A 26,762-nucleotide genomic window follows, 5' to 3' on the forward strand; every position below is an offset into this window, starting at 1 on the left:
TACTGTTACCCCACCTTCAACATGCCCACGCTCACAACCACGGACTCACCTTTCAATTTCCCACATTCCCTCCTCCTCTCCTGAAACGTCACCGGCCTTCAAGTTCTTCCAGTCTTTGCCTCACAAAGCCTCTCCAGAAGAACTTCTCAGTGACCAGTGCACACATTCTCAGGGCCTGTGACCTCTGCTGTCTCTTATTACCCATCTGAGAGGGAAGTTCTGAGCTCAAACTCCACCTCCTGCTTGGTGAGACAGTGACTGGGAGCTAAAAGGTTGGTGGAACATGTTGGTTTCGATCAGTCATACGTGCCTGTTTCTACCTTATTAACTGTACTATGTCAACCTTATTTAAAAGCTGCAGACATTTGTGGAGAGCTGTGGGGCATCGATAAATGAAATGTTTAAGATGTTTTAGGGATTCAGACTTTATCTTTCCTGTTCTTTGCCATCCCACAGCCCTTTCCCCAGGCCAGGCTTTCATTGCCTCACATTGAGATGACAGCAGTAATTTCCAGATTGGTCCTTTGATCTCTACACTTTAAGATTTATCTTTTTTATACACTGTTTTGCTCATGTCCTTATTAGAGCTTTCATTTTTCTTTTCTTTTTTTTTTTCAACGTTTATTTATTTTTGGGACAGAGAGAGACAGAGCATGAACGGGGGAGGGGCAGAGAGAGAGGGAGACACAGAATCGGAAACAGGCTCCAGGCTCTGAGCCATCAACCCAGAGCCCGACGCGGGGCTCGAACTCACGGACCGCGAGATCGTGACCTGGCTGAAGTCGGACGCTTAACCGACTGCGCCACCCAGGCGCCCCTCATTTTTCTTTTCAATTGCCCCTTGATCTTATTATATTTGGTTATATGTTATGCTTTTCTTAAACTTTTAAACCATACAGGCCTGGTGGAGACAGAGCAGAGTCTACAATATCCTGTTTTGGTCATATGATTGGAGGTGGGCGGGGGCTTTCGCACAGTGCAGTTTCCAGAAGCCTAGCTGCAATCAGAGAACCACTCAGGGATCCAGGCTGCTGACCCATGCATTCTATCCTCCTATTCTGTGTTCTGAGAAACTCCCCTTCCCCCCGCACACACACATATTACCTGGCCCAGGTGGGCAGAAGCACACTGAACCAACACATATGAAGATCCACATGGAGGAAAAATGGCTGAGCTGAGATACTCTAAGGAGACGGGGACACTGGGTAAAGTCAGAAGACTCGGAGGCTGAGAGACCAGAGCTCAGACAGCAAAAGGGGTGCAAAGGCCAGAACTGTGGGTATACAGAGAAGGAATAGTGTCCAGGGCGTCCTGTCCTTTGGATCATGTGGCTCACTCAATAGTGGCTATTTGAAAGTTTGTTGACATGGAATAGAACTTGGAAGTATGAAGAACTAGGGAGCTAGGGAACATGTTAGAACTATGTAGGAAAGGGTGAGGGAGATAATCCACCATATGCAAAAACACTATAAAGGGTTCAAGAGAGGGGCACCTGGGTGGCTCAGTTGATTAAGCATCCGACTTCGGCTCAGGTCCTGATCTCACGGTTTGTGAGTTCGAGCCCTGCATTGGGCTCTGTGCTGATGGCTCAGAGCCTGGAGCCTGCTTTGGATTCTGTGTCTCCTTCTCTCTCTGCCCCTCCCCCAACTTGTGCTCTGTGTCTCTGTCTCTCAAAAAGAAATAAATGTAAAAAAAATTTTTTTAAATAAAATAAAGGGTTCAAGAGACATGTAGTACAGGTAAAATGAAAAGAAAATCATATCTGTCTGCATGCATAATAAACCACTCAGAACCAAAGAAAAGAGGAAATGTTAAAAAATGCCAGAGAAAGACACATCGATTTCAGAGGTGCAACGAGACTGAGAGCAAACTTCTCGCTAGAAATGATGGAAAGCAAAAGACAAGGTCTACAACAGAATAACTTCTTACCTAGAATTCTGAACTCGGTGAGAATACTCCACAAAATGAAGGAAGAATAAAGGCAAAAGTAAGAGAATTTATAAAGGGAAGTCCTTAGCAGGAACCAAATGTCTCATGAAGGAAACAAATTATAAAGGGAAAATGATCTTAGAAGAAAACACAGAAATACAGGAAGGAAAATGTAAACACTAGCTATGTGGGCAAATATAAATGCATACAGACAATATCAAGAAATGATATTGATAATTATAGGATTTAAAATATATTTAGAATTACAGTGCTTGAAAATAATGCAAGAGGAGGGAGCAATTAAAGTGTTCTAAGATATTAGTATTATTAAGTAAAGGGTCTAAGTACTAATTTGTCTTAGACTACGGTAAATCAGAGATGAATGTTGTAATCCATAATGTAACTATCAAAAATTGCAACACACAGAGAGAAAGACAGAGAGAGGAAGAGAAAGAGATAGAGAGGCTAAAAGGAAAGTGAAATAAAAATACTTGATTCAAGGGGCACCTGGGTGGCTCAGTCAGTTGGGTGGCCGACTTCAGCTCAGGTCATGATCTCGCAGTCTGTGGGTTCAAGCCCTGCATCGGGCTCTGTGCTGACAGCTTGGAGCCTAGAGCCTGCTTTGGATTCTGTGTACCCGCCTCTCTCTGCCCCTACCCCATTCGTGCTCTGTCTCGCTCTGTCTTTCAAAAATAAATACATGTTTAAAAAAAAAAACTTGATCCAAAACGAAGGCAGAAGAGAATTACCACATCTTGATAAAGAGCATCTACAAAAAAGCCCGGTTGACATCATAGTTAGTGGATAAAGACTGAATGCTCTTCCCTTTAGACTGAATGCCCTTCCCAACATATCCACTATAATAGCTCTTATCCAACATAGAACTGAAAGTTCTAACCATTGCAATAAGGCAAGAAAAATAAATAAAAGACGTACATAATGGAAATGAAGAAATAAACTATCTCACAGATGACATGATTATTTCTGTAGAAAATCCTAAGGAATCTACAAAAAAAAGAAAAACTCCTGAAATTAATAAGTGTGTTCACCATAGTCATGACACAATATCAACAGACAAAAATAAACCAATATTGATATAACAATAAATATGTGGAAACCAAAATTAAAAACCATACCATTTATAATCACTCAAAATAAAACAAGATGTTTAAGGATACAATAAGCAAAATATGTACAGGTTATGGATGCTCAAAATTACAAAATTCCAATGAAAGAAGTCAAAGAAGATGCAAATTATAGAGACATATATGGATGATGTTCATGGATTGGAAGACTCAATATCGTAAAAACGTTTCAGTTTCCCCCAGTAGGCTTAATAAAATTTCTATCAAAATCCTAATAAGGTGTTTTGTAAATGTAGACAAGCTTATTGTAAAATTTATAGGGAAAAGCACAGGCCCAAGTGTATCTAAACTAATCTTGACATGGAAGAATACAGTAGGAGGAATAATTCTATATCAAGCCTTACTGTATAGCTACAGTAATCAAAACAGTGTGGTATTGGTGGAGGGATAGATAATACTACCATTAAAAATAGTGAGATGTCGGGGCGCCTGGGTGGTGCAGTCGGTTAAGCGTCCGACTTCAGCCAGGTCACGATCTCACGGTCCGTGGGTTCGAGCCCCGCGTCGGGCTCTGGGCTGATGGCTCAGAGCCTGGAGCCTGTTTCCGATTCTGTGTCTCCCTCTCTCTCTGCCCCTCCCCCGTTCATGCTCTGTCTCTCTCTGTCCCAAAAATAAATAAACGTTGAAAAAAAAAATTAAAAAAAAAATAGTGAGATATCATCAATGTCTTCATGGCAGTAAATTTAATAAATTATATGAAATATACAACTTCTTTGAAAGACCGAACTTACCAAAATTGACACAAGAGGAAATAGAAAATTGAAAAGCCCTATATATATTTTATTTTTAAAAATTATGGTAAATTATACATAAAACTCCTAGAAGATAACATAAGAAACAATCTAGATGACTTTGGGTTTGGCGGTGACTTTTTAGATGCAGCACCAAAGGCACGATCCATGAAAGAAATAATTGATAGTCTAGACTTCATTACAATAAAAACCTTCTGTTATGCAAAAGACACTGTCAGCAGAATTAGAAGACAAGCCACAGACTCAGAGAAAATATTTGCAAAGCCATATCTAACAAACGACTGTTATCCAAAATATACAAAAACCCTTAAAACTCAACAATAAGACCAACAGCCTAATTGAAAACCTGGCAAAAGATGTGAACACGTACCTCACCAAAGATACACAGATGGCAGATAGAATACGAAAAGGTGTCCAAAATATCATGTCATTAGGAAATTGCAAATTAAAACAATATACCACTGCAAACCTGTTAGAACGGCCAAAATCCAAAATACCAACACCACCAAATGCTGGCAGGGCTGTGAAGCAACAGTAACTCCCATTTATTGCTGGTAGGAATGCAAAATGGTGTGGCCACTTTGGAATGTAGTTTGGCGGATTGTCACAAAATTAAACATATCCTTACCATATGATGTAGCGATTACAATTCTTGTGTGTGTGTGTGTGTGTGTGTGTGTGTGTGTGTGTGTTTAACTCAAATGAATTATAAACTTATGTCAGCACGAAAACCTGCACATGGATGTTCACAGCAGCTTTATTCATATTTGCTGAAACTTGGAAACAACCAAATGTCCTTTAGTGGATGAATGGATAAATAAAAAACAGTTTACATGCAGGCAGTGGAATCTTCTTTGGGGATCTTCTTTGGGGAAATATCTGTTCCAGTCCTTTGCCAGTTTTTTAGTTGGGTTGTATTGTTGTTCTGGGCTTGTGTGAATTCTTTATATATTCTGAATATTAGTTTCTTACCATATATATGATTTTCAAATATTTACTCCGATTACACGGGGTGTCTTTTCACTCTTGATAGTGGCCTTTGAGGCCCCAAAGTTTTTTATTTTGATGTAATTTATTTTACCTAATTTTTCTTTTGTTCCCTACACATTTAATATCATATTTTTAATGTTTACTTATTTATTTTGAGAAAGAGAGTGAGAGAACAGGGGAGGGGCAGATAGAGGGGGGAGAGAAAGAGAGAGAGAATCCCAAGCAGGCTACACACTCAGCACAGATCCCAACATGGGGCCTGATCTCACGGTTGTAAGCCAAAATCAAGATTGAGCCACCCAGGCACCCCTAATGTCATATTAAAAAAAAAAAAAGCCAAATCTAAGGTCATGAAGATTTTCCTTTAGGTTTTATTCTAAGAATTTTTATAGTTTTAGATATTAAATTTAAGTTTCTGAGCCATTTAGAGTTAATTTTTGTATGTGTGTAATGTAAGGTTCCAACTTCATTCTTTTGCATGTGGATATCCAGTTTTCCTAGACAGCACCATTTGTTGAAAAGACTTTCCTCTCCCCCCACTTAATGGTCTTGGCACCCTTATTGAAAATCAGTTGACTCTATGTGAACATTTATTTCGGGGCTCTCTATTGCATTACATTTGTCTATGTGTCTGTCTTCATGCCAATAACACAGTGCTTTGATTACTGTAGGTTTATAGTAAGTTTTTAAATAAGGAAGTGTTCGAATTTGTTGTTTTTCAAGACTCTTTTCCTATTCTGGATCCCTTGAAATTCCCATATGAATTTTAGGATGGGTTTTTCCATTTCTTGAAGAAAATGTCATTGGGATTTTGATAGGGGTTGCATTGAACCTGTAGACTGGTTTAGGCAGTTTTTTCTTCTTAAAAATATTAAGCTTTCTTATATATAGTATCATGTCATCTGAAAATAGTGAAACTTGTCCTTCTTCCTTGCTGATTTGAACGTCTTTTATTTCTTTCTCTTGTCTGATTGCTGTGGCTAGGACTTCTAGTACTGTGTTAAATAGCAGTGGTGAGAGTGGACATCCTTGTCTTGTTCCTGATCTTAGGGAGAAAGCTCTCAGTTTTTATATTAGCTGTGGGTTTTCCACAAATGGCCTTTATTATGTTCAGGTATGTTCACTCTAAACCTACTTTGTTGAGGGTTTTTATCATGAATGGATGCTGTACTTTGCCAAATGCTCTTTCTGCATCTGTTGAGATAATCTTATGGTTCTTATCCTTTATTTTATTAATGTGGTGTATCACATTACATCAATTGATTTGTGAATATTGAATCACCCTGGCAACCCGGGGATAAATCCCACTTGATCGTGGTGAATGATTTCTTTTTTAATGCGTTGTTGGATTCAGTCTGTTAGTATTTATTTTATTGAGAATTTTTGCATCCATGTTCATCTGGGACACTGGCCTGTAATTCTCTTTTTCGGTAGCTCTATCCCAGCCAAACCCACCAACCTTTAAAAACTCCAGTGTCCAAGCCCTGCTGGTTATAAGAACTCACAAAATTCAACCCCTCTCACCTTCCAAGCTGATGGCTTTGGGAAAACATTCTCCTTGTGGCTTCCCCTGTGTGCTCCTCTTCTCTCTCACCCTTCTCTGCAACCACGGCTTCCACCCCCACACAGCACTCACAATCCCTTTCTCCCCCCAAATACATCTCCAACCTTCTGACTTCTTCAATGTGGCCTCTTCTCCTTTTAGTTGTAGAGTTTGTTCTGTCAGTCTTCAGGATGATTTCTGGGGTGTTTTCAGGGCTCTAAATACTCTTTAAATATATATTCAATCGGTCCTTCTGGTTTTCTCTCTACTTTCACATTCAATTACTACCAGTATTCAGAAGTACTACCAATTTATAAATGTTTGGGGCTCTTATCCAGGATAAGTAGGCTGCTTCTCAGTTTTTCTTATCATGTGTTGAGGAAACTCCATTCTCTGATCTAGGATTAGGGTTTGGGTTAGGTTCAGGGAACATTCCTGGTATTTTGCAGTTCAGAGAACTCTCCAGAGGATTAGGGTTACTGATAGGGTTTCATTTGAGATTAGGGTTAAGGATTAGGGGTCATCACTAATGTCAGAGTTAGAGTCAAGTTATGTGCCTGGTATTTGGCAGTTCAGAGACCCCTCCAGGGAATCAAACCCCAGACTTCTGCTGGTGTGGGAATAGACACGGCAGCCACCTACCCAGCCGAGTCAAGGAGGGGATTTGGGGCTTTCATAACTATGCCAATAGATCCTTTTTCTCTCTTTCTTTTTCCAATCATTCGTTCGTTTAGTTTTAAAGCCAGTATAGTTAGCACGCACTGTTGTATTAGCTTCAAGTGTACAATACAGGGATCCAACAGGTGCATACATCACCCAGTGCTCATCATGAGATGAGTACTTTTAATCCCCTTCACCTATTTCACCCTCCCCCACCCACCTCCCCTCTGTTAGCCATAAGTTTGTTCTCTGTAGTTAAGAGTCTGGTGGGGCACCGGGGGGGCTCGGTCGGTTGAGCGTCCAACTTCAGCTCAGGTCATGATCTCGTGGTTTGTGACTCGAAGCCCCACATCGGGCTCTCTGCTGTCAGCACAGAGCCTGCTTTGGATTCTCTGTCCCCTTCTCTTTTCCTCTTGCCTGCTTGTGCTCTTTCAAAAACAAATAACTTTTTTTTTTTTAAAGAGTGGTTTGGTTTTTTTTTTTTGGATTGTCTTTTTTTTCCCTTTGTTTTGTTTCTTCGATTCCACATATGAGTGAAATCTTACGGTGCTTGCTTATTTCACTTAGAATTATACTCTCTAGATCCATCCGTGTTGTTGCAAATGGCAAGATTTCATTCTTTTTATGGCTAAATAATATTCTTGTGTGTGTGTATGTGTATACATACCACATCTTCTTTATTCATTTATTAACAGATGCTTGGGCTGCTTCCATAATTTGGCTATTGTAAATAATGTTGCAATAAACATAGGAGTGTATCTGTCTTTGCGAATTAGTGTTTTTGTATATTTTGGGTAAATACCTGGAGGTGGAATTGCTGGGTCGTAGGGTAGTTCTATTTTTAATTGTTTGAGGAACCTCCATACCTGCTTTCCACAGTCGCTGCACTTGTTTGCATTCCCACCAACTGAGCACATCCTCACCAATGCTTTTTCTTGTGTTTTTTTTTAACTTTTTAATGTTTATGTATTTTTGAAAGAGAGACAGAGCACGAGTGGGGGAGGGGCAGAGAGAGAAGGAGACACACAAGCCGAAACAGGCTCCAGGCTCCGAGCTGTCAGCACAGAGCCCGATGTGGGGCTCAAACTCACGAACTGTGAGATGGTGACCTGGGCTGAAGTCAGACGCTTAACCAACTGAGCCACCCAGGCACCCTTGTATTTTTGATTTTAGCCATTCTGACAAGGGTGAGATGATATCGTTATGGTTTTGATTTGTATTTTCCTGATGATGAGTGATGTTGAGCGTCTTTTCTTGTGTCTGTTGTCATCTTGTGTCTTTGGAGAAATGTCTGTTCATGTCTTCTGACCATTTTTTATTTAAAAAATTGTTTCCTCATGGTAAGGAACCATAAGAGGAAACAATCTTTTTATGTCTATCTTCAAACCCGGTTTCAGAAACACTACCAATTCTTAAATGTTTGGGGTCTTCTCCTGGATAATTGGGCTACTTCTCATCTGCTCTTATCATGCGTTCAGGAAGTCACCTTCTTCAGATCTGTGGTTGGGGTTACGGTTAAGGTTAGTGTATGTGCCTGGTGTTTTGCAGTGTAGAGACCTCCTCATAGGGTCAGGGTTGGTTTTAGTCTTAGGGATAGGCTTAGGGTTAAACTTAGGTATTAGGGGTTAGGATTTAGGGTCAGGCTTAGTGTTGGAGTTAGGTTCAGGATAAGTGTTAGGGTATGTGCCTAGTATTTTGCAGTTTAAAGTCCTCTCCAGATAATAAAACCCCTGACTTCTCTTGGGGTTAGGGTTAGGGTTAGGATTATGGTTAGAGGTCAGTGATTTGTGGTTAGGGTTAGGATTAGTGTGGTTACGGTGAGGGAATGTGTCTGGTATATTGCAGTTCAGAGACCTCTCCGATGAATAAAACCCAAGACTTCAGCTAAGGTTAGGGGTCGGAGTTAGGGTGAGGTCTAGGGTTATGGTTAGGGTAAGGATTATCTATGAAGCTAAATTCACAAGAAGTGAGATTGCTGAAGGTTACATGCCATCCGCATCAATGTTTCCCAGTGGAAATATTTTGCACCACCTCTGATGTCATTTTCAAATTAACGAAATTGTTAGAATTTTCATATAACCTTTAGATGTAACTGCTAATTGATAGGAAATCTACAGGACAAAGAAGTAGGTTCAGCACCACCACAGGGTGATAACCAGCGTCCATACTGGGAGACGACGTGCTTTCATCAACAAATAAATTGCAAAAACTAAATAAGTAAAGGAAGAGGAGACATACAGACCCAAAGAGGCTTAACCACTTTCAAGATATGGGTGACGAATATTTAGATTTCGAGGTTGGAGTTTGGCGGGACTGTTGCTTTTCACTATAAATATTTTGTATTGAATTTGAGAACATAGAATCTGTGATAGAGACAAACATACACAGAAAAGTCCCTGCAACTAGAAAGAAAGAAAGAAAGAAAGAAAGAAAAAAGAAAAGAAAGAAAAAGAAGGAAAGAAAAGAAAGAAAGAAGGAAAAGAAAGAAAAGAGAAAGAAAAGAAAGAAAAAGGAAAGAGAAAGAAAAAGAATAGAAAGAAAGGAAGGAAAGAAGGAAGGATGGATGCTAGACAAGATGAAGGGACAGCACAGTGGGGGTGAGAAGATGTGGGAACACTGGGAGAACATGTGGGAGAACATTCTGGGAGGACAGGGAGACTAGTCCTCTCTGACAGGAGGCAGGAGGCAGCGAAGGAGGAAAATAGATGTCGTGCAGGGTTATTGAGATTCGCCTGTCACGGTTCCTCCGTTCACCCCGCCCCTCTTCCTGGCCCCTGATGCTAGATGCGCTCTGCTCTCGGGGACCCAGCCATCATGCTCCAGAGCCGAGCCGGAAGGGCAGCACCGCGCTTTCTCACATGTCCCTCCTTCCTGGGCAAGGACGGTGAAAGGACAGATGAGAACGGAGCCCAGTTGAGGCTGAGCAGGGGCACAGGCTGCCCGGTGTGGGTCTCTGCCTGTAGCTCTGAGCTCTAGCTGCATTCTTTTCATCAGACCTCGTTCTAGGATCTTCCGCCCACTGAGTTCTCAACCTTATTCGTTATTTGTCTGCTGGTTTTGGTCCCCGCTCTGTCCCAATGACCCAAACTTCGAAGTCACCCCTCCCAGAATAGTGTCACTCAGTCACACAACAGAGATCCCCCATCAGTTGGCGTGATGGAGGGGAGATTGTCATCCCTCAACACAACCAAGATTGTCACACCTGCTGCAGGACGTTCATATTGTTAAACGTTTTGTGACTTCCCGACACCAGGAATTTCACTCTGTTACCTTTATTCCTATTAACCGCCATCCTCAAACACACACACACACAAACACACACACACACACACACACACACACAGGAGCCATGTTGCTTCAGCCTCTCTCTCTCTCTCTCTTCTCTGTCCCCTCTCACGATGCTCCCTCGTTCTCCATTCACTTCAGTTGTTACCGGAAACTAAGCATTCTTCCTATTTTATTTTTTGCGGGATACTGTTCTTCTGACCATTCGTGTTTGAACAGCACAAAGCGAGGGCAGAGACCTTGAGTGACCGTTGACGGGTCAATTCTTTGCCATAATCTCTTTGCCAGCGGTTGGCGGTGTGGAGAGATTGCGTCTCTGGTGATAGGATTCAAGCCCCACCAATGCTCTCCAAGAAGAAGTGTCTGTGCTCCGTTCTCCGGTGGCAGTAAAACAGCATCGTCCTCTCTTTGTCCTTGTGGGTGTTGGTTTCTGTCCGTAGGACTCCAGGAAACGTCCCCTAAAGCTTCTCTATGACCTGTTGATCCTTAAATCCCAAGGGATTTTCTGAGCGATCGTGGTCGTCAAACCCTGTGGTGCTTTGACCTTTTCTGTTTTGCCTGGGCTGCCCGGAGAGGCCCCTGTTGAAGGTCGCTGACCTCAGGCCATTCTCCATTGTCCGTTTGGAGCCCCCGGGGCTCAGGGAGCAGAGGAGGTACTTGTCTGCACACCTCCATCTGCTTCTCCAAGCCCCTCCAAAATCTGGCCTGTTTTGAGTTCCTATCCTCTGATTAACCAATTCCTAGAAGAGTAATATGAGAATATCCAACGCGTATCCCTGCACCACCAACTTGCAGTCATAAAATACGCTGGTCGGAGGCCGGCACGTGCCACAGGTCTTGGGTTTCAATGGGTTTCCCCATGATGTTTTTCAAGTAAATACCCCCAAAATATCATCCTTTAAAGTTAGTCAACATAAGCCTGATTCACAGTTCTAAATTCTGAGTGTTCTATAAAGGAAAATGTACTCGTGATCTGTTGTAATTATACTGAATCATGCTTCATAGAATTTTATTTCTGAGCTATTGTGGATATAATAGGTTTAAATAGCTATATAATAGCTAATAAGTAATTTCCTTTTGTAAAGTTTTTTTTAATGTTTATTTTTGAGAGAGAGAGAGAGAGAGAGAGAGAGAGCATGAGCAGGGGAGGGGCAGAGAGAGAGAGAGAGAGGGAGACACAGAATCCGAAGCAGGCTCCAGGCTCTGAGCTGTCAGCACAGGGCCTGACATGGGGCTCGAACTCACAGACCGTGAGATCATGACCTGAGAAGTCAGACGCTTAGCCGACTGAGCCACCCAGGCGCCCCAATAATTTTATTGTTTTTCCCCACTTCATCATTTTAATGTGTTGTATTCTTGTGTCTAATTTATTACTGTTTAAGTTTCTTTTACAAAGTAATGGATGTTTTGTTTTGTTTCTAATTGTGGTAAAATGTTTGTGACATAAAAGTTACCATTTAGCCCTGTTTTAGTGTATGATTCGGTGGTATTAAGTATTTTCATTCTGGCGCCCCCATCTGTGCACGTTTTTCATCTTCTACAACTGAAACTTTGCACCCGTTAAACGAAACTCTCCCCCCACCCCCCGGACCCTGGCAACCACCACTCTTTCTGCCTCCATGATTTTGACAACTCTTGGTACTTCATATAAACGGAAACATACAGCATTTGTTCTTTGTGACGGGCTCACTTCACTCAGCATACCTTGTCCTCAAGGCTCACCTACATTGTGTCATTTGTCAGCATTCCCTTCCTTTTTAAGGCTGACTGGTACTCCGTTGTGTGTAGAGATCACATTTGGCGTATCTGTCCCTCTCCCGGTGGACATCGGATTGCTCTCACCTTTGGCTGTTGGGAAGAAGTCTGCTCTGAACACGAGTGGACACATAACCGTGTGAGTCCCTTTCAAGCCTTCGGGGGTCACATGCCCGGAAGAGGGATCGCTGGGTCCAGTGGGAATTCATCCTTTGAGTTTTTTTGAGGAACCACCATACCGTCTTCATAGCGGCCACACCATTTGACATTCCCACCAGCAGAGCACAAGGCTTTCAATGTCTCCACATCCTTGCCAACACTTTTTATTTGCTCGTATTATTAATAGTAGCCATCTTAATGGGTGTGAGATGACAGCTCACTTGATTTTGATTCGCTTCTCCCTAATGATTTGTGACGTTGAGTGTTGCCATCTGTACGTCTTTCTGGAAGAAATAAATGTCTGCTGAGGCCCTTCACTCATTTTAAAGTCAGGTTGTTTGCTTTGGTTGTTGGGGAGTTTTAGGAGCTCTTCGTATCATCCAGATATTAACCCCTTATTAGAGGTACAATTTGTGAATATTCTCTCCCGTTCTGTGGACCGCCTTTCCACTCTCTTCATGGTGCCGTTTGATGCAGACGTTTTAAATCTTGATGTAGTCTGATTTACCCATTGTTTTCTTTTGTATCCTGTGCTTTTGGTCTCACATCCAAGAAATCATTGCCAAGTCAAGTGACATGAATTTACCCCCTATATTTTATTGTAAAAGTTGTATAGTTTTAGCTCTTATATTTTGGTATTGATCCGTTCTGAGTTAATTTTTATACATGGTGCAAAGTGGGGTGCCCAGGAGGCTCGGTCGGTTGGGCGACCAACTTCAGCTCAGGTCACGATCTCATGGTCTGTGGGTTTGAGCCCTGCGTCGGGCTCTGTGCTGACAGCTCGGAGCCTGGAGCCTGCTTCAGATTCTGTGTCTCCCTCTCTCTCTCTCTTCCCCTCCCCCACTCATGCTTGCTCTCTCTCTCTCTCAAAAATAGACAAACACTGGGGCGCCTGGGTGGCGCAGTCGGTTAAGCGTCCGACTTCAGCCAGGTCACGATCTCGCGGTCCGGGAGTTCGAGCCCTGCGTCAGGCTCTGGGCTGATGGCTCAGAGCCTGGAGCCTGTTTCCGATTCTGTGTCTCCCTCTCTCTCTGCCCCTCCCCCGTTCATGATCTGTCTCTCTCTGTCCCAAAAATAAATAAAAACGTTGAAAAAAAAATAGACAAACACTAAAAAAATTTTAAATGTATGCTGCATCAAAAAAAAATAGGAATAAACTTAAGGAAGACCTGTACACTAAAAACTCTAAGCCACTGATGAAAGAAATTGACAAAGACACACACAAAAAAATGGAAATTGGCAAAATTATTACTGTTAAAATGTCCATACTGCCCAAAGCAATCTCTGATTCAGTGCAATCCCCATCAAAACCCAAATAATGTTTTTCACAGAAATAGAAACATCCACCCTAAAATTTCATGTAGACTCTAAGGGAACACTGAATAGCCAAAACAATCCTGAAAAGGAACAAAATTGGAAGACTCACACTATCTGATTTCAAAACTTACTACAAAGTTACATAATCAAAACAGTATGGTTACTGGCAGGAGGACAGTCCTAGAGACCAATGAAGTAGAATAGAGACCCCAGAAATAACCGCTCACATACATGTTCAGATGGTTTTGGACAAGGGTGCCAAGACCGTTCGATGGGGAAAGGACAGCCTTTTGAGCAAATTTGCCTGGAAAGACTAGATGTCTACACACAAAAAAATGAATTTGGACACTTACCTAACACCACATGCAAAAAATTTCTGAAAAATAGAACAAAAACTGGGGCGCCTGGGTGGCTCGGTTGGTTGAACGTCCCACTCTTGATTTCAGGTCAGGTCATGATCCCAGAGTTGTGGGATCAAGCCCCATGTTGGGCTCCGTGCTGAGCAAGGAGCCTGCTTGAGATTCTCTTTCTCTCCCTCTCCCTCTCTCTCCATCCCTCCCTCTGCCCCTCTTCCCTATTTGAGCACTCTCTCTCTCTAAAAAAAAAAAAGAAGACCAAAAAAAGACCAAAAACCGAAATGTAAAACCTAAAACAATAAAACTCTTTTTTTTTTTTTTTTAATGCTTATTTACTTTTGACAGAGAGACAGAGCATGAGCAGGGGAGGGGCAGAGAGAGAGGGAGGCACAGAATCTGAAGCAGGCTCCGGGCTCCGAGCTGTCAGCACAGAGCCTGACGTGGGGCTCGAACTCACAGACCACGAGATCATGACCTGAGCCGAAGTCGGATGCTCAACTGACTGAGCCACCCAGACGCCCCAATAAAACTCTTAAGAGAAAACATAGGGCAAAATCTTTGTGATATTGGATTGGGCAATCATTTCTTGGCTATGACTCCAAAGGCGCAGGTCACAAAGGAAGAAACAAATTTTTGATATCCGTCAAGAAAATTTTTTAATTTTGTACATCAAAAGACATTATCCACGGAATAAAAAGGCAACCAAGTGGGAGAAAATATTTGTAAATCACGTATCTGATGAGTGGTTAATATCCACAATATCGAGAGAACTCTTAAAACTCAAAAATAACAAAAAGCAAGCGACCCAACTCAAAAATGGACAAAGGGCTTGAACACACTTCTCCAGAGAAGATCTAGGAGTGCCCAACGGACACCTGAAAAGGTGCTCGCATCACTCATCCTTAGGGAGATGCAGATCGCAACTACAACGAGACCCCGCCCCACACCCGTCGGGATGGTTACCACCCAGAGAACAGGAAACAAGTGTTGGCGAGGATGGGAGAAGCCAGAACCCTGCACTTTGGTGGGGATGACGAATGGTGCAGCCGCTGTGGGAAACAGCATGGTTTCTACAAAAAACTTAAAACAGAATTACCATCACTCGGCCATAAAAAAAAGAATGTAATCTTGCCCTTTGCGACATGATAGACCTATAGGGTATGGTGCTAAATGAATTAAGCCAGACAGAAAAAGACAAATTTACCATAAGAGTTCACTCATATGTGGCATCTAAAAGACAAAAGAAGGGTGGCTCGGTCGGTTGAGCGTCCGATTTCGGCTCAGGTCATGATCTCACAGGCTGTAAGTTCGAGCCCCGCATCGGGCTCTGTGCTGACAGCTCAGAGCCTGGAGCCTGCTTCGGATTCTGTGTCTCCCTCTCTCTCTGCCCCTCCCCTGCTGGTGCTTTCTCTCTCTCAAAGTAGACATTAAAAAAAAAAAAAAAAGCATGGGACTCTTGATCTCAGGGTCATGAGTTCAAGTCCCGCCTTGGGCTCCACACTGGGCCCAGTTCCTCCTGGAACTGCTCCAGCACCGCCTGGGGCTCCAGGCCTGAGAAATACTTCTCCTCATGATGCCCCAAGGCCACCTGAGAGGAGGGGAGAGAGGTGGCTCGGCCGGGGGCCCCTCTGCCAACAAGGGCACCGCCCCTCCAAGCCGGTCCTCCCCGGGACCCAGGCATCTGCCTCCAACCGTGACGGGCTGGCATCCGCCACGGAACTCTATGAAGGTGCTCTGCTTACGGGCCCGGTGGGCGTGGAGCAAGGAGACCACTGTGTCCTTCTCTGTCGCGTCCTTGGAGACGGGCGGGGGCCTCCGCGTGGTGCGCGGGCCATTAGGGACCCAGCAATACCCGTCCGGCTGCGAGCACGGGAGCCACTCAGGAACCCAGGCTGGCGAGCCACGCGTTCGCTTCCCCGTCTTCTACGGCCCAGGAGCCCCTGGGGTCTGACCGCAGCGGGTTACCTGGCCCAGGTGGGCAGAAGCATGCTGACCGGTGCACGTGAAGATACACACGGTGACAAAGCGGCAGAGCTGAGCCCGGGAGTCTAAGGAGACGGGGAACCCGGGTGACACGAAAGACAAGTGAGGCTTCGAGCGCAGGACACGAGAGACCCCGGTGAAAGGTACCTGGAGACACAGAGAAGAGCCGTCTGTGCTCATGGCCCCTGGAGTCCACGGCTCCCGCATGGCGTGTACTCAGATGTTTATGCCCCCGAGAGGAACGTGTCTGGTTCCAGAAGCAGCCCCGAGCGCGTGAGGGCAGGGAAGGCTGTACGGCAGGGCGAGGCAGAAGGGGCGGGAGTGTCGGGAGGGATCGCTGGGATTTCTGGAAGCCCCGGAGGGGCTCCCCGGGATCCTCAGGGAAGCCGGGGTGGGGAGGGGTGGGCTATGACGTTGTGAGAGGGCGCGGCTTCCTGACACACGGGTGGGCAGGGAGGGTCTGTGCTCACCCCCGGTCCGGGGCTCCCTGTAGCCCGGTCTCCGTGATCTCTCCACACCAGGCCCGCACCCCTGGGTCCCCCGCACCGGCTGACGAGTCCCCACAGCCCGAGGGCGTCCGGCCACAGAGAGAAGAGCCCGCCGTCAGCCAGGCCAGGCCAGGCCGTCAGGAGGGCCGAGGGAGCGGAGCGGTGGGTCAGGCAAGCTGTGGCCCCACTCCCGGTGCTCACCGCCCGAGGACCCCCACGGACACACCAGGGTGAGCCGCGTCAGAGGGCAGGGAGGCCAGGGTCAGATTCCGGGTCGGTGGGCCTGCTCAGGCCCCTTGAAGGAGAAGACCGACTCAGGTGCGAGGCCGACCAGGGAGAGGCCTTCGTGGAGGACAGGGTCAGCCAGCGACCCTTGGGACTTCCCTCTTTGCCCGTGGCTCTCCATGCCGGACCAGAAATCCCCCGTGTGGAGACAAGACTGTCCCAGGCCAGGCTGTTGATGTCCGTGGTGTGGCGCAAGGGGATCAGGAGATGATTGGGGAAGAGAGAAGCGGGGCCGTTAGCAGGGACCCCAGGACCCACCGCGGGGAGAGGAAATTCAAGGGCCGGGGATAGAGAAGAAGGGACAGGACGGGCCTCCCTGAAAATCACAGACTCCCCTGGGATTGGGTCCAGTCAGGCTAAGATCGGGGAAAAGCGAGGTGCGGGGCCGTCTTCCCGAGGCCTCCCGAGGTCAGGGGTTTTAGAAGTTCACCCGTGTGCACGGTCTCATGTAATTTTTAAGAATTCCGGGAACCCTCGTCTCACGCCACGAAAGTTCACGTTTCCCACGCACAGAACTGTACCTCTTGCCTCTGTCTCTGCTCTAGGAAAGTATCTCTGCTCCCACCAGAAGCCAATCTCTCCTTCTCTACGGCCTTCCCTGGGATGTCACTCCTGCAATCTGTCCCTCTCCCTCTCTCTTCTTCACCCTCCCCTGCCCTTCTCCTCCCTCTTCCTCCCCTTCCCTCTGACTCCCTTTCCTTCCCCAGTCCTTCCCCCTCCTTTTCTCCCCCACTTCCCCCTCCCTCCCCCTCCTTCCCTTCCCTTCCTTCTTCTCTCCTCCCCCTCCCTCCTTTCCCCCTCCCTCCCCTTCTTTCTCCTCCATCTCCCTCTTTCCCCAATCCCTCCCCTCCCTTCCCCCCTCTTCCCACCCCTCTCCTCCCTCTCCACCTCTCCCTCCCTCCTTCCCTTTCCCCATCCTCTGTCTACTTCCTCCCCCTTCTGCCCCTCTCTCTCTCTCTCTCTCACACACACACACACTTAATCCTGGACACCCTGAGAGAAAGCCCTGACCTCACCGCCCCCCCCCCCCCACTTTCCAGCAGCTTCCTCGATTCTCACTTCCCTCCCACAGTGAGTCGTCTTACAAGAGTCGGCCTGTACCGCCTGCCCTTCCCCTGGGACGTGGCACATCGGCCGTGGCCTCCGTGCTGACCGCCCGAAGGTGGCTCCCCCGTCATTTCGTTGGCTTCGCAGCGGCATCTAACACAGGTGATCACGCCTCCCTCTTGAAACGCTCTCTCCTCTTGGCTGCCGTGACATCGTGCCTTCGGTCTCCCTCCCACCCCAGTGGGCGTCCCTTCTTTGCTCCTTTTCTTACCTCACTCCTTCCTCTCGATTTCTAAGGGCCGAAGCTTGATTCTTCGGTGCACCGAGCAGCACAGCTTCCTGTCATCTGTTCTCACCTCCCTTTTCTCCCACCTGACACTGCGGTCACCCACACCCTACTCCTCGGTCGCCCCTTGTCAGCCGTGGGTGACGTATCCCACCACCCCCCGCAGACATCTCTCACTGGAACGCCCCAGCCCTCATCATCCCCTGGCAACCTCCTCACTCCAAATTTCCCCAACGCCTTAGTAAAACGCTTTCCCCAGCCCTGGGTGTGGTGGTTCTGTAACACGCTGTGCGCGTGTGCGTGCACATAAGCTAAGATCGCTACTGACCTCGCCTACCACGAGCTCAGACTCCACAGAGATGCTTCCTGAGTGCCGTACTCAGGAGAGATGCCGAAATAGCTTGCAGGCAGGGTGCGGGCCGGGCAGGGTCCTCACTGTGGCCACAGAGGTCACCTCGGCCATCAAGGGTCCCCGCAGCAGGTGTGACTGTAGCTGGGACAGCTGGAGATGGGAGCCGCGGACCCAGGTCTTGGCCAGCAGCCAGGCCACGCGGGGACCGGAGGGCAGGAACAGTGGGGGCGGGGGCATCCGTGGCGCGGTGGCTGAAGCCAGACCAGGAGAGAGAGTGGGGCCTCGGGGCCTGTGCGTCGGAGCCCCTAAAGGAGATCCGTGTCTGTGAAAGACTCGCTGGGCGACGGTGGGCAAGAGTCTCGGTCGGCTGGGGCGTCAGCATGACCAGAGGGGCCGCCACACCCTGTTGTCTTAAGACGACGTTCGGCTCGACCCCATCCAGCAGGGAGAAGTCGGCTTCAGACAGAGATCCAGCCTGCTGGGTGGGGAGCAGGGATAGATCAAGGGCTTGGGGTCGGTTCCGGACCGCCTTTATTTCATGGGCAACGGGCTTCCTTCCTCTCCCCTCCGACACCCCTCCCTTTCCCCACAGCCAAAGCCCCCCCGGACGCCAGGTTTCCACGCCCAGTGTCCCCCTCCATCAGAGTTGGAGCCCCCTGAAGTGAACGTCCTGGTTTTCTGCCACACCGTCTGCCCCCACAACCAAAGTCCTCCCTATTACCCCCCCCTCCAGGTTTTAGCCAAACTTAGCACAAAATAGTTCCTTTATGGGGCGCCCGGGGGGCTCAGTCGGTTAAGCGCCTGACTTCAAGTCAGGTCATGACCTTAAGGTTTTTGGGTTTGAGCCCCACGTCAGGCTCTGTGCTGACAGCTCAGAGCCTGGAGCCTGCTTCGGATTGTGTCTCCCCCTCTCTCTCTCTGCTTATCCCCCACCCACACTCTGTCTCTGTCTCAAAAATAAACATTAAAAGAATTCTTAAAAAGTAGTCCCTTTTTCCTCCCCTCCAAAAAGCCCCATAGCTCCAGCTCTCTCCAGGGCTTTGTTCCTCTCCCTTTCCCTCCCTTTCCTTCCGGCTTCTCCCCCCCCGCCCCCCCCCCCCAAGCGTGAGACGCATCTAAGGAAGGAAGAAGACAGGAAAGAAAAGAAAGGGATGACCAGGGGGACTTTCGTCCCCACTCCCACCCCAGAGGATGTTCGGCAGTGTCTGGAGTCATTTGGGGTCGTCAAGCCGGGGTGAAGGATGCTGCTAGCACCTGATTCTGCAGTGCCCGGACCCTGCAACGAACAGGACACCCCGCGGCCTCGGAGAAACCCTGAGTGCAGACGGAGGAGGGTACAGATTAAAGAAGTTGGTGGGAGAACTGAGGGAGGGGCGGTGGCTGGGGGCTGTGGGTGAGCACAGGGAGCGCACCCGGGTTCGGGCTCTTCCGACCCCGGAGGCACCAGCAGCCGCGCTGGGAGGCTGGTGCCGCCTCAGGAGCGTGGGGTTTGCGCCCTTGAGGAGCTGGTACCCGAAGAAGGCGTCCTCCTTCCCTGAACTTGGAACCCGCTCTGAAGACATCCGTTCGGAAGCCTGCGGGGAGCCCCGAGCTCCTGATCCGCTAGCGTACCCCCTCCCTCCGGTCTCCCCGTCTTCTTTCAGAACCCTGGGTTGGAAAGGTGCACACGGGTCTGGGGACTTTGCGGCAACCGACCGGCCAGGGGAGTCCCTGCGCGCCGGGATGCTCTTTTGAAGTCTTCCGCTATTTTAACTGGATGTGTGAGGTCCAGGGAACCCTCGAGGCCAAGCCCTCCGGCCTGCGGAAAGAATGGCGGTGCCGGGAGACCAGGAAGGGCCCCTGCTTTGCGTCCCGGGGAGCAGGTGCCCACCCTACCCCGGGCGCTGGCGCTTTCGCCGGGGAGACCCTGAAGTCAAAATCCTTATCCTCCAGGAATCTCTGGTTCCTGGGGAGGTCACACTGCGTCCTCCCGGCCACCGGCAGGATTGGGCCGTCTTTCCGGGAGCCCCACCTGGAGGAAGGACACGGAATCGGAATCGGGGATCAGTGGGGGCTGGGGGTTCCTCGGGCTCGGTAGGGGATGGGGGTGGGGGCTCACCGGTACACCTTCTTTCTCTCCTGGAGTTCCTGCTCCCGCTGCGCCTTAAGGAAGTCCTGGTGGTCGTCGCTCAGGGTCCGGGTTGGGGGACGGCACGAGCACAGGCCTCCCTGGACCCGGTCCGCGCCGGCCCCGCCCTTCCGCCTGTCCCCTCTCCGGCGTCACGGCGACCCCACCCCCGCGCGCCACCCCCAGACCCTCACCGGTGCCCTCGGGCAGGCAGACGACCTGGTAGCCCCGCACCCGGCGGTAGCAGGGGAAGCGGGCCTCGCCCTGGGTCCCGGGGCCGCGCGCAGACCCGTTCGCAGAGCCAGGCGTCGTCCAGCAGGATTTTGCGCCGCTTCGCCAGCAGGAGGCGCCCCAGGTGCACGGGGACGCTGACCTCGAACTCCGTCTGCGGCGGGACCGGGAGCGGGCTCGGACCCGGGCTTGCGGGTCTTGCCGCCAGGGAGACGGCCCACCTTCCCTCCGAGCCGACCCGGACAGACCGCGCAGGACCGCAGGGCACCGGGCTCAGGACACCCTCCCGGTCCCCCCGCCGTGTCCCCCCCCCACCGCCCGGCCTCCTCCCCCGGACCCCCAGTGCCCGCGGGCTGCGCACCGACCTCACTGCGCACGGGCCACAGCTTCTTGCCCAGGTCGGCCTCCCCCTGTTCGCCCACGAGCCACAGCTGCACCAGGTTTCTGGAACCCGCCAGGAGCGAGTCCCTGGTGACCACGCGGATAGCGTACTTGCCCCTCGCGCCCGGACCTGGAGGGCACCTGGGGGGAGAGCCGCGATTAAATAGATCCGAGGTCCAGCCGCTCCCCAACCCCAGAAAGCTGTGTCCCAGACCTGTGTCCCTGCGAGGTTGGGGGGGGGGGTGCGGGGGAGGGGGGGAGGGCTCCCAGGGTCTCCACCTCCCACCCCCCCCCCCCGCTCCTCTCCGCCGACACAGGTGCCCCCCTACCGTCCCCCGAGAACATGCACCCTGGTCCACCTGCAAACGTTCCGATGCCAGTTCCACGCCCTGCAGGGAGCTGAAGGCGCTGACCAGGGGCCACCCAGATATAGCGAATAAATAAGATGACAACAGACAGTGGGGCGAGGGAGGTTCGACGTGCGGGGCTGTTTTCAGGGGAACGTGAGTAAACCACCTCGACAAGGATCCCGAGTGACAGTGCAGGACGAGTACACGGTGCTGGGCAGGCGGAGGCCGTGGCTTGGTTGTCCAGGCTCCCGGGCAAGAGGAGGAGTCGGGAACTCCCCTTCAAGTCCAGTCCCGAAGCCTCCGTGGGGCTTTCCCCGCACGGGCTCTTCGGGGCCAGCACCGTATTGCCGGTGCCATCGGCCCGCTCCCGTCCCAGCAGCGTCGGCTGCCCCTCCGCCTCCCCACGTGTGGGTCTCGGGGGCCTCCTTAGAGAAGCCGCTGTCGCAGGTCCACATCCCTCCTAGGTTCCTTCTTGGGAGGCTCACTTCCGTCCGACCCCTCCAGCAACCCCAGCTCACCACAGGCTTCCCTCCCCCTCTCCTGGACCTTCCGCTCTGCCGTGACCCAAAGGCCTCGAGTCCACGGGCTTCTGCCTAAACACTGCCTCTGTTTCTGCGTGTTGAATTAGTCGGTCGGCCAACATCGGAAGGGGATCAAGAGAGAATCAAAAAGTATTGACACAAACCTGAACCACGTTGCTCTAAAGCGAAACCGTACATGAACAGCCACCCACGAGTGTTTTCGTATGGGGCGGGAGTTTTCGGAGCGTGGGTCCTTAAGAAGACCTTCCCTGGGTCTTTCTTGTGCAGACCACAGCCAGATGAGTCGACATCTGTTTAAAAGGTTTTAAAAACCTCGAAACGAAAGGTTTTTGTAGAGAAAAGACGAAATTCGGTGACCCTCCAGATCTTTACAGGTTTCCTCACACCTACAGCTGTCCTGCCTCCTTCTAATCACTAAATTCACAGTGCTTTTTATTTTCACTTAACTTTTTTGAGAGGGAGAGAGAGAGAGCACGCGGGGCAGAGGGGCAGAGAGAGAGAATCTTGAGCAGGCAAGTCGCCCTCCCTTGACCCCCCTCCCACGACCTGAGCCGGGATAAAAGAGACGCTTCACCGACTGAGCCACCCAGGCGCTTGACGCTTGACGCCTGACGATGATTTTTAAATGATCCTTGTTCACAGAGGCGTAAGTCAGTCGAGCTGGGTTTTCATAAAAGCAGTACCTTTTGTTTACCCGTTCCACGAGTTTGTAAATTGCAAGTGACGGTAACAAGCAGGAGCGACAGAAACGCTCACACGATTCTTGACAAACAGAAGGCTCCCCGGCGGGTGCCCCCGAGCCAGGCGTGCGGGAACGGGAACGAGGCTTCTGGCACAGTGTGGCCCCGGCGGCCCTGCCCCCGACGCTCAGCGTCGGTCACCCGATGAGCCGGTTCGGTGTAGACGATTTGGAAGCTTCCTTGCAAAATCCACTCGTTTTCTGAGGCTACCTCGTCCGCTGCAGCCACCCCTCCCGACACTCCAGAATCGGGGACCGCGAGCCATCCCGACACTCGCCACCGCGCAGCACGTCCCCGGGGGCCTCTCTTCTGCAGCTCACGCAGTCGCCAGTAAGCCCTCTTTTCTTCTCCCCCCCCCCCACCCCCGCAAACCGGAAGCACTCTCCTCTCCTCCGCATCGACCCCAACCCCTGACAAACCCCACCTCCGCTCCGCAACCTACCGTTCCCCTCCAGAGCCTCAACCTCCGTCTCGGGAAGAAGCTTCTTGGTCTCTGGCAACGTGTTCCCTCCGCCAACTCGGCTTCCAGATCCCTACGGGTCACGTCCCAGTTGCCCCCCCGCCCCCGGCCCGAGCACGATTTACACGCCACGTATAATCACTCAAAACTCGCCTGCGGTATCACTCTCCCTGCCTTTGGACCGTGTTCTCCTCCATCCGCCGACGGGGCCGGGACGGAATGAGGAAATTCCGGTGAAGCCGCTCGTCAGAGGCCCCTGTGCCTCCCACCACCTGTTGCTCGTGCGGGTGGGATGGTCTGCAGGCCCAGCGCTTGGCTCTTGGAGCAGTGCTCAGCTGCCGGCCGGTGCTGTGGAAAGAACTCCTAGGACAGCAGCCAGCTTTCCTCAGTGCGATATCCCGACGCCGTTTTCAGCTAGACGTGCCACCGTTTGGCCTGGAAGAGAAACCCGTAGTCCCTTGGCTTCTGCCCTTCATGTGGGGCCACGGGGCTCTAATGCCCTCCGCCGGACCCTTTCAGGACGGAGGAGTTGGCAACGGCCCCATCTTCCCCCAGGTTCAAATACGTTAAGATTCTTTCAGGCCTTCCGGGAACTCTTTACTAGATCCGAAAGGCTCCAGTAAGATCCCTCCAATCCCAAGGCCTCCAGACCAATAGCAAACACGGCTTTCTCTCTTAAAATATGCCTCCAGGGGCGCCTGGGTGGCTCAGTCGGTTGAGCATCTGACTTCGGTTCAGGGCACGATCTCACGGTGTGTGGGTTTGAGCCCCGCGTCGGGCTTTGTGCTGACAGCTCAGAGCCTGGAGCTGCTTCGGATTCTGTGTCTCCCTCTCTCTCTCTCTGCCCCTCCCCTGCTCGTGCGCGCGCTCTTTCTCTCTCTCTCTCTCTCTCTCTCAAAAATAAACATTGAAAAAAATTTTTTTAAATATGCCTCCAAATTCAGAAGACCAATCGCTCCCTGTTCTTCCCCAAAATGGAGAAGGACAACTTAAAATGGCAACGCCCTGGGCCCCTGGGCAGTCCGAATCTTACGCGAACTTTTATTTCGCTCTCCTCCACGCCAGCGATGGCACCGGGAGATCCTCATTCTGCTGGTCTCCCTCGCATCAGCCAAGCACCCAACAGAAGACAGAGGACACATTTAAATTCGGGTAAGTGGAGGACAGCTTATTAACAAGGGGACGGCTGGTGAAGGAAGGGTAGGGTGTGACACAATCACAGAGGAGACGGCATGGAGCCCGCTTGGGATTCTCTCTCTCCTTCTCTGTCCCTTTCCTTTTGTGTGCGCGCTCCCTCTCTCAAAAACAAAAACAAAAAACAAATCGAACAAAGAAAACCACTACAAAGTGGGTCTAGAGGCACAAGAGGAATTTATCCAGAACATTCCCTTTATAGCACACATCTTTACAAGAGCTTCTCTCGCACCCGACTCTCACCCTGGCCTTAGAGACACCACCACCCTGCCTCTCTCTCATGTTGGTGAGAAGAAAGGAAATAGTTCCCTCCAAAACGCCAAACTCCACGGAATACTAGTGACTTGTTCTATCAGTCTTCTTTTTATACTGACCAGAATGGGGTGGTTGATAATAGAGCCATTTGAAATTTTTTTTTAATTTCATTTGAGAGAGAGAGAGAGAGAGCGCACAAGTGGGGGGGGCAGGGGGGGGGGAGAGAGAGAGAGAGAGAGAGAGAGAGAGAGAGATTCTTAAGCAGGCTCAACGCTCAGTGTGGAGCCCAACGTGGGGCTCGATCTCACAACCCTGGGATCTTGACCTGAGCTGAAATCAAGAGTCAGACACTCAAGTGACTGAGCCACCCACCCACCCACCCCATAACGGAACCATTTTTGAACTGACGTCTTTAGTAAGCTCTACGTGCGGTGGAAAACTCGAGGTGGAGTGGGGGGCTGGCGAGGGTCCGGCAACAAAGCGCTCGGTTAAGCGCTCACTGGTTGTCTTTCGGGGCCCGTACCACATGACCACGAAGGCCGCGGCTCTGGGAGACGTAGCAGCCGCCTTTGAGAAGAGCAGTCTAGTCCAAGCTCCCCCCACCAGTGGAAAAGCACCGTACTTACGTGGCTCCACGATGGTGCGCTTCTCGACGAGTCAGCGATCTGGGACCGCTGGCGCCGAAGCGAGAAATGGACCGTGAGTCTGAACGAATGGTGGCGTCCAGATCACCTCAGCACCTGCTTTCTGACAGCAAGGTTCGTACCCGACTGTGAAAGCAGAGAGCCTGGCAACCAAAGAGGGTATCCGGGTGGAAGAAGAGATCTCAGGGCGCGGTCTCCCCGGACATTACCGCTCCACCAACCCCGTCTCCGTTTGCGGCCCTAGTGGTGACCAAAGGCATCAGGGCATTTCCCTGCCACGTCATTTCCACGCCACGCGATCTCCACCACTGGACGGGAATCCAGCACGTGAGCCTGTGACGGTGACGTCTCGGGACCGGACCCCCGTGCTGTTTTGTACTTCCCATCGATGGCCCAAAGTCAAGGCGATGAAGCCAAGAGGTCAGCAGAGACACGTGGAGGTGCCGGGCTCGATGCTAAGACACTTCAACTCCACTTGGCCAGTAAGTCTCCGATGATGGCCCGTGTGCCAAATAGTACGCTAAATTTCTGTGTGGATTTCTCTGTGAATTTCTTTCTCAGGGAGACGAATCGTGGGGAAGATCGTTAAACACATATCCAGTTAAAGATACACGGATAGATAGAGATCTACTCTACAGGTATAGATCTATAGATACGTATATCTATCTATCTGTGGAAAGAATACAGAGCTTTTTCTCTACGGCACAGGAGCACGGGTATGCCTGCCAAGAGACCACCATGGTACTACGCCTTCAGCAAATATCCCCTTTGGGGGAAAACCTACAGCTACCCGTTACCTCCAGTTAGAAAATAGGAATCAAAAACTGAACGTTAAACTTGTCAGGGGGACTTCGGGAATCTCCGTCCTCACCGCCGCGACATCTTTAGGCAATGGGAAAGTCCTCCACGTTAAACAGGGTTAAACCGTGTCCAGACGAGGCCATCTGCTTTGAGTGACATCTAAAGATTTGAGACCATCTCAAGGGAAGAACCTCAGGGTGCGAGATGAGGGGGGAAGCCGGAGTGGTGGTTAAGGGCACAAGCTTTTGAGCCGGACACGCTCGAGTCCAATTCCGGCCCCGCCTCTAACTTGTGACCGTGCGACCCATGACACGTTACCGAGCTTCTCAGAGTCTCTGCGTCCTCAGCTACGAAATAAAAACAATCACACCGACATCATAAAGCTGCTTGGACACTGAAAGGTTACTGTGGAAACTGCTCTTAACGCAATACGTAATGTTTAAGATGCATTCAACAAAGGGGCACCTGGGGGGCTCAGCTGGCTAAGCGTCCAACTCTTGGTTTCAGCCCCGGTCGTGATCTCACCGTTGTGAGATCGAGCCCCACGTCGGGCTCTGCACTGAGTACGGAGTCTGGTTGGGATTCTCTCTCCCCCTCTGCCCCTCCCCTGCGTGTGCTCGCTCGCTCTCTCTCTCTCAAAATAAATATTTTTTTAAAAAAAGAAGCGTTCAGCAAATGGTAAAGGTCATTATTACACACCGGGAAACTCCGAGATTTAAAGAGGA

The 26,762-nt window shown here is 49.9% G+C and overlaps 2 protein-coding genes and 1 long non-coding RNA gene across 3 annotated transcripts; all 3 read right to left on the reverse strand.

Annotated features, from left to right (window-relative positions):
* Positions 1 to 14,521: 14,521 nt before the first annotated feature.
* On the reverse strand, positions 14,522 to 15,133 carry LOC124519554 (uncharacterized). Its single transcript, XR_006964132.1, has 2 exons — positions 15,096 to 15,133; positions 14,522 to 14,961 (listed from the first exon to the last, which is right to left on the reverse strand). It is a non-coding gene; the product is annotated as an uncharacterized LOC124519554 (long non-coding RNA).
* Positions 15,134 to 15,326: 193 nt separating this feature from the next.
* On the reverse strand, positions 15,327 to 18,569 carry LOC124519704 (polyunsaturated fatty acid (12S)/(13S)-lipoxygenase, epidermal-type-like). Its single transcript, XM_047090132.1, has 4 exons — positions 18,417 to 18,569; positions 16,345 to 16,587; positions 15,857 to 16,021; positions 15,327 to 15,751 (listed from the first exon to the last, which is right to left on the reverse strand). Exons 1-4 carry the CDS (start codon positions 18,567 to 18,569, stop codon positions 15,368 to 15,370), a joined length of 945 nt encoding a protein of 314 aa, XP_046946088.1. The 3' UTR covers positions 15,327 to 15,367.
* Positions 18,317 to 21,856, reverse strand: LOC124519705 (polyunsaturated fatty acid (12S)/(13S)-lipoxygenase, epidermal-type-like). The gene is made up of 9 exons (XM_047090133.1): positions 21,568 to 21,856; positions 21,036 to 21,181; positions 20,634 to 20,824; positions 20,431 to 20,592; positions 20,208 to 20,343; positions 20,028 to 20,130; positions 19,745 to 19,906; positions 19,587 to 19,646; positions 18,317 to 18,807 (listed from the first exon to the last, which is right to left on the reverse strand). The coding sequence occupies exons 1-9, from the start codon at positions 21,854 to 21,856 to the stop codon at positions 18,791 to 18,793; spliced, it is 1,266 nt and encodes a 421-aa protein (XP_046946089.1). The 3' UTR covers positions 18,317 to 18,790.
* Positions 21,857 to 26,762: the final 4,906 nt, after the last annotated feature.

The sequence above is a fragment of the Lynx rufus genome, unplaced genomic scaffold (genome assembly GCF_022079265.1).
Source record: "Lynx rufus isolate CCGP_SWC_20201006 ecotype Redwood Valley unplaced genomic scaffold, mLynRuf1.p SCAF_28, whole genome shotgun sequence".
NCBI classification, from domain to species: Eukaryota; Metazoa; Chordata; class Mammalia; order Carnivora; family Felidae; genus Lynx; species Lynx rufus.

Excerpts from the sequence above, each read along its gene's own strand:
- LOC124519704 (XM_047090132.1), bottom strand. The coding sequence starts at position 18,569 with ATGCCCCCGCCCCCACTGTTCCTGCCCTCCGGTCCCCGCGTGGCCTGG. Across the intron at positions 16,022-16,344 it reads CAGGGAGCCCCGGACCGGGG|GTACCTTTCACCGGGGTCTC; the intron begins GTGAGCACAGAC and ends CTGTGTCTCCAG. Across the intron at positions 15,752-15,856 it reads CTTCTGCCCACCTGGGCCAG|CCGGACGGGTATTGCTGGGT; the intron begins GTAACCCGCTGC and ends CCGTGCTCGCAG.
- LOC124519705 (XM_047090133.1), bottom strand. The coding sequence starts at position 21,856 with ATGTGGACCTGCGACAGCGGCTTCTCTAAGGAGGCCCCCGAGACCCAC. Across the intron at positions 20,825-21,035 it reads TGTGGCCCGTGCGCAGTGAG|ACGGAGTTCGAGGTCAGCGT; the intron begins GTCGGTGCGCAG and ends GTCCCGCCGCAG. Across the intron at positions 19,647-19,744 it reads TCGGAAGAGCCCGAACCCGG|GGTTTCTCCGAGGCCGCGGG; the intron begins GTGCGCTCCCTG and ends GTCTGCACTCAG.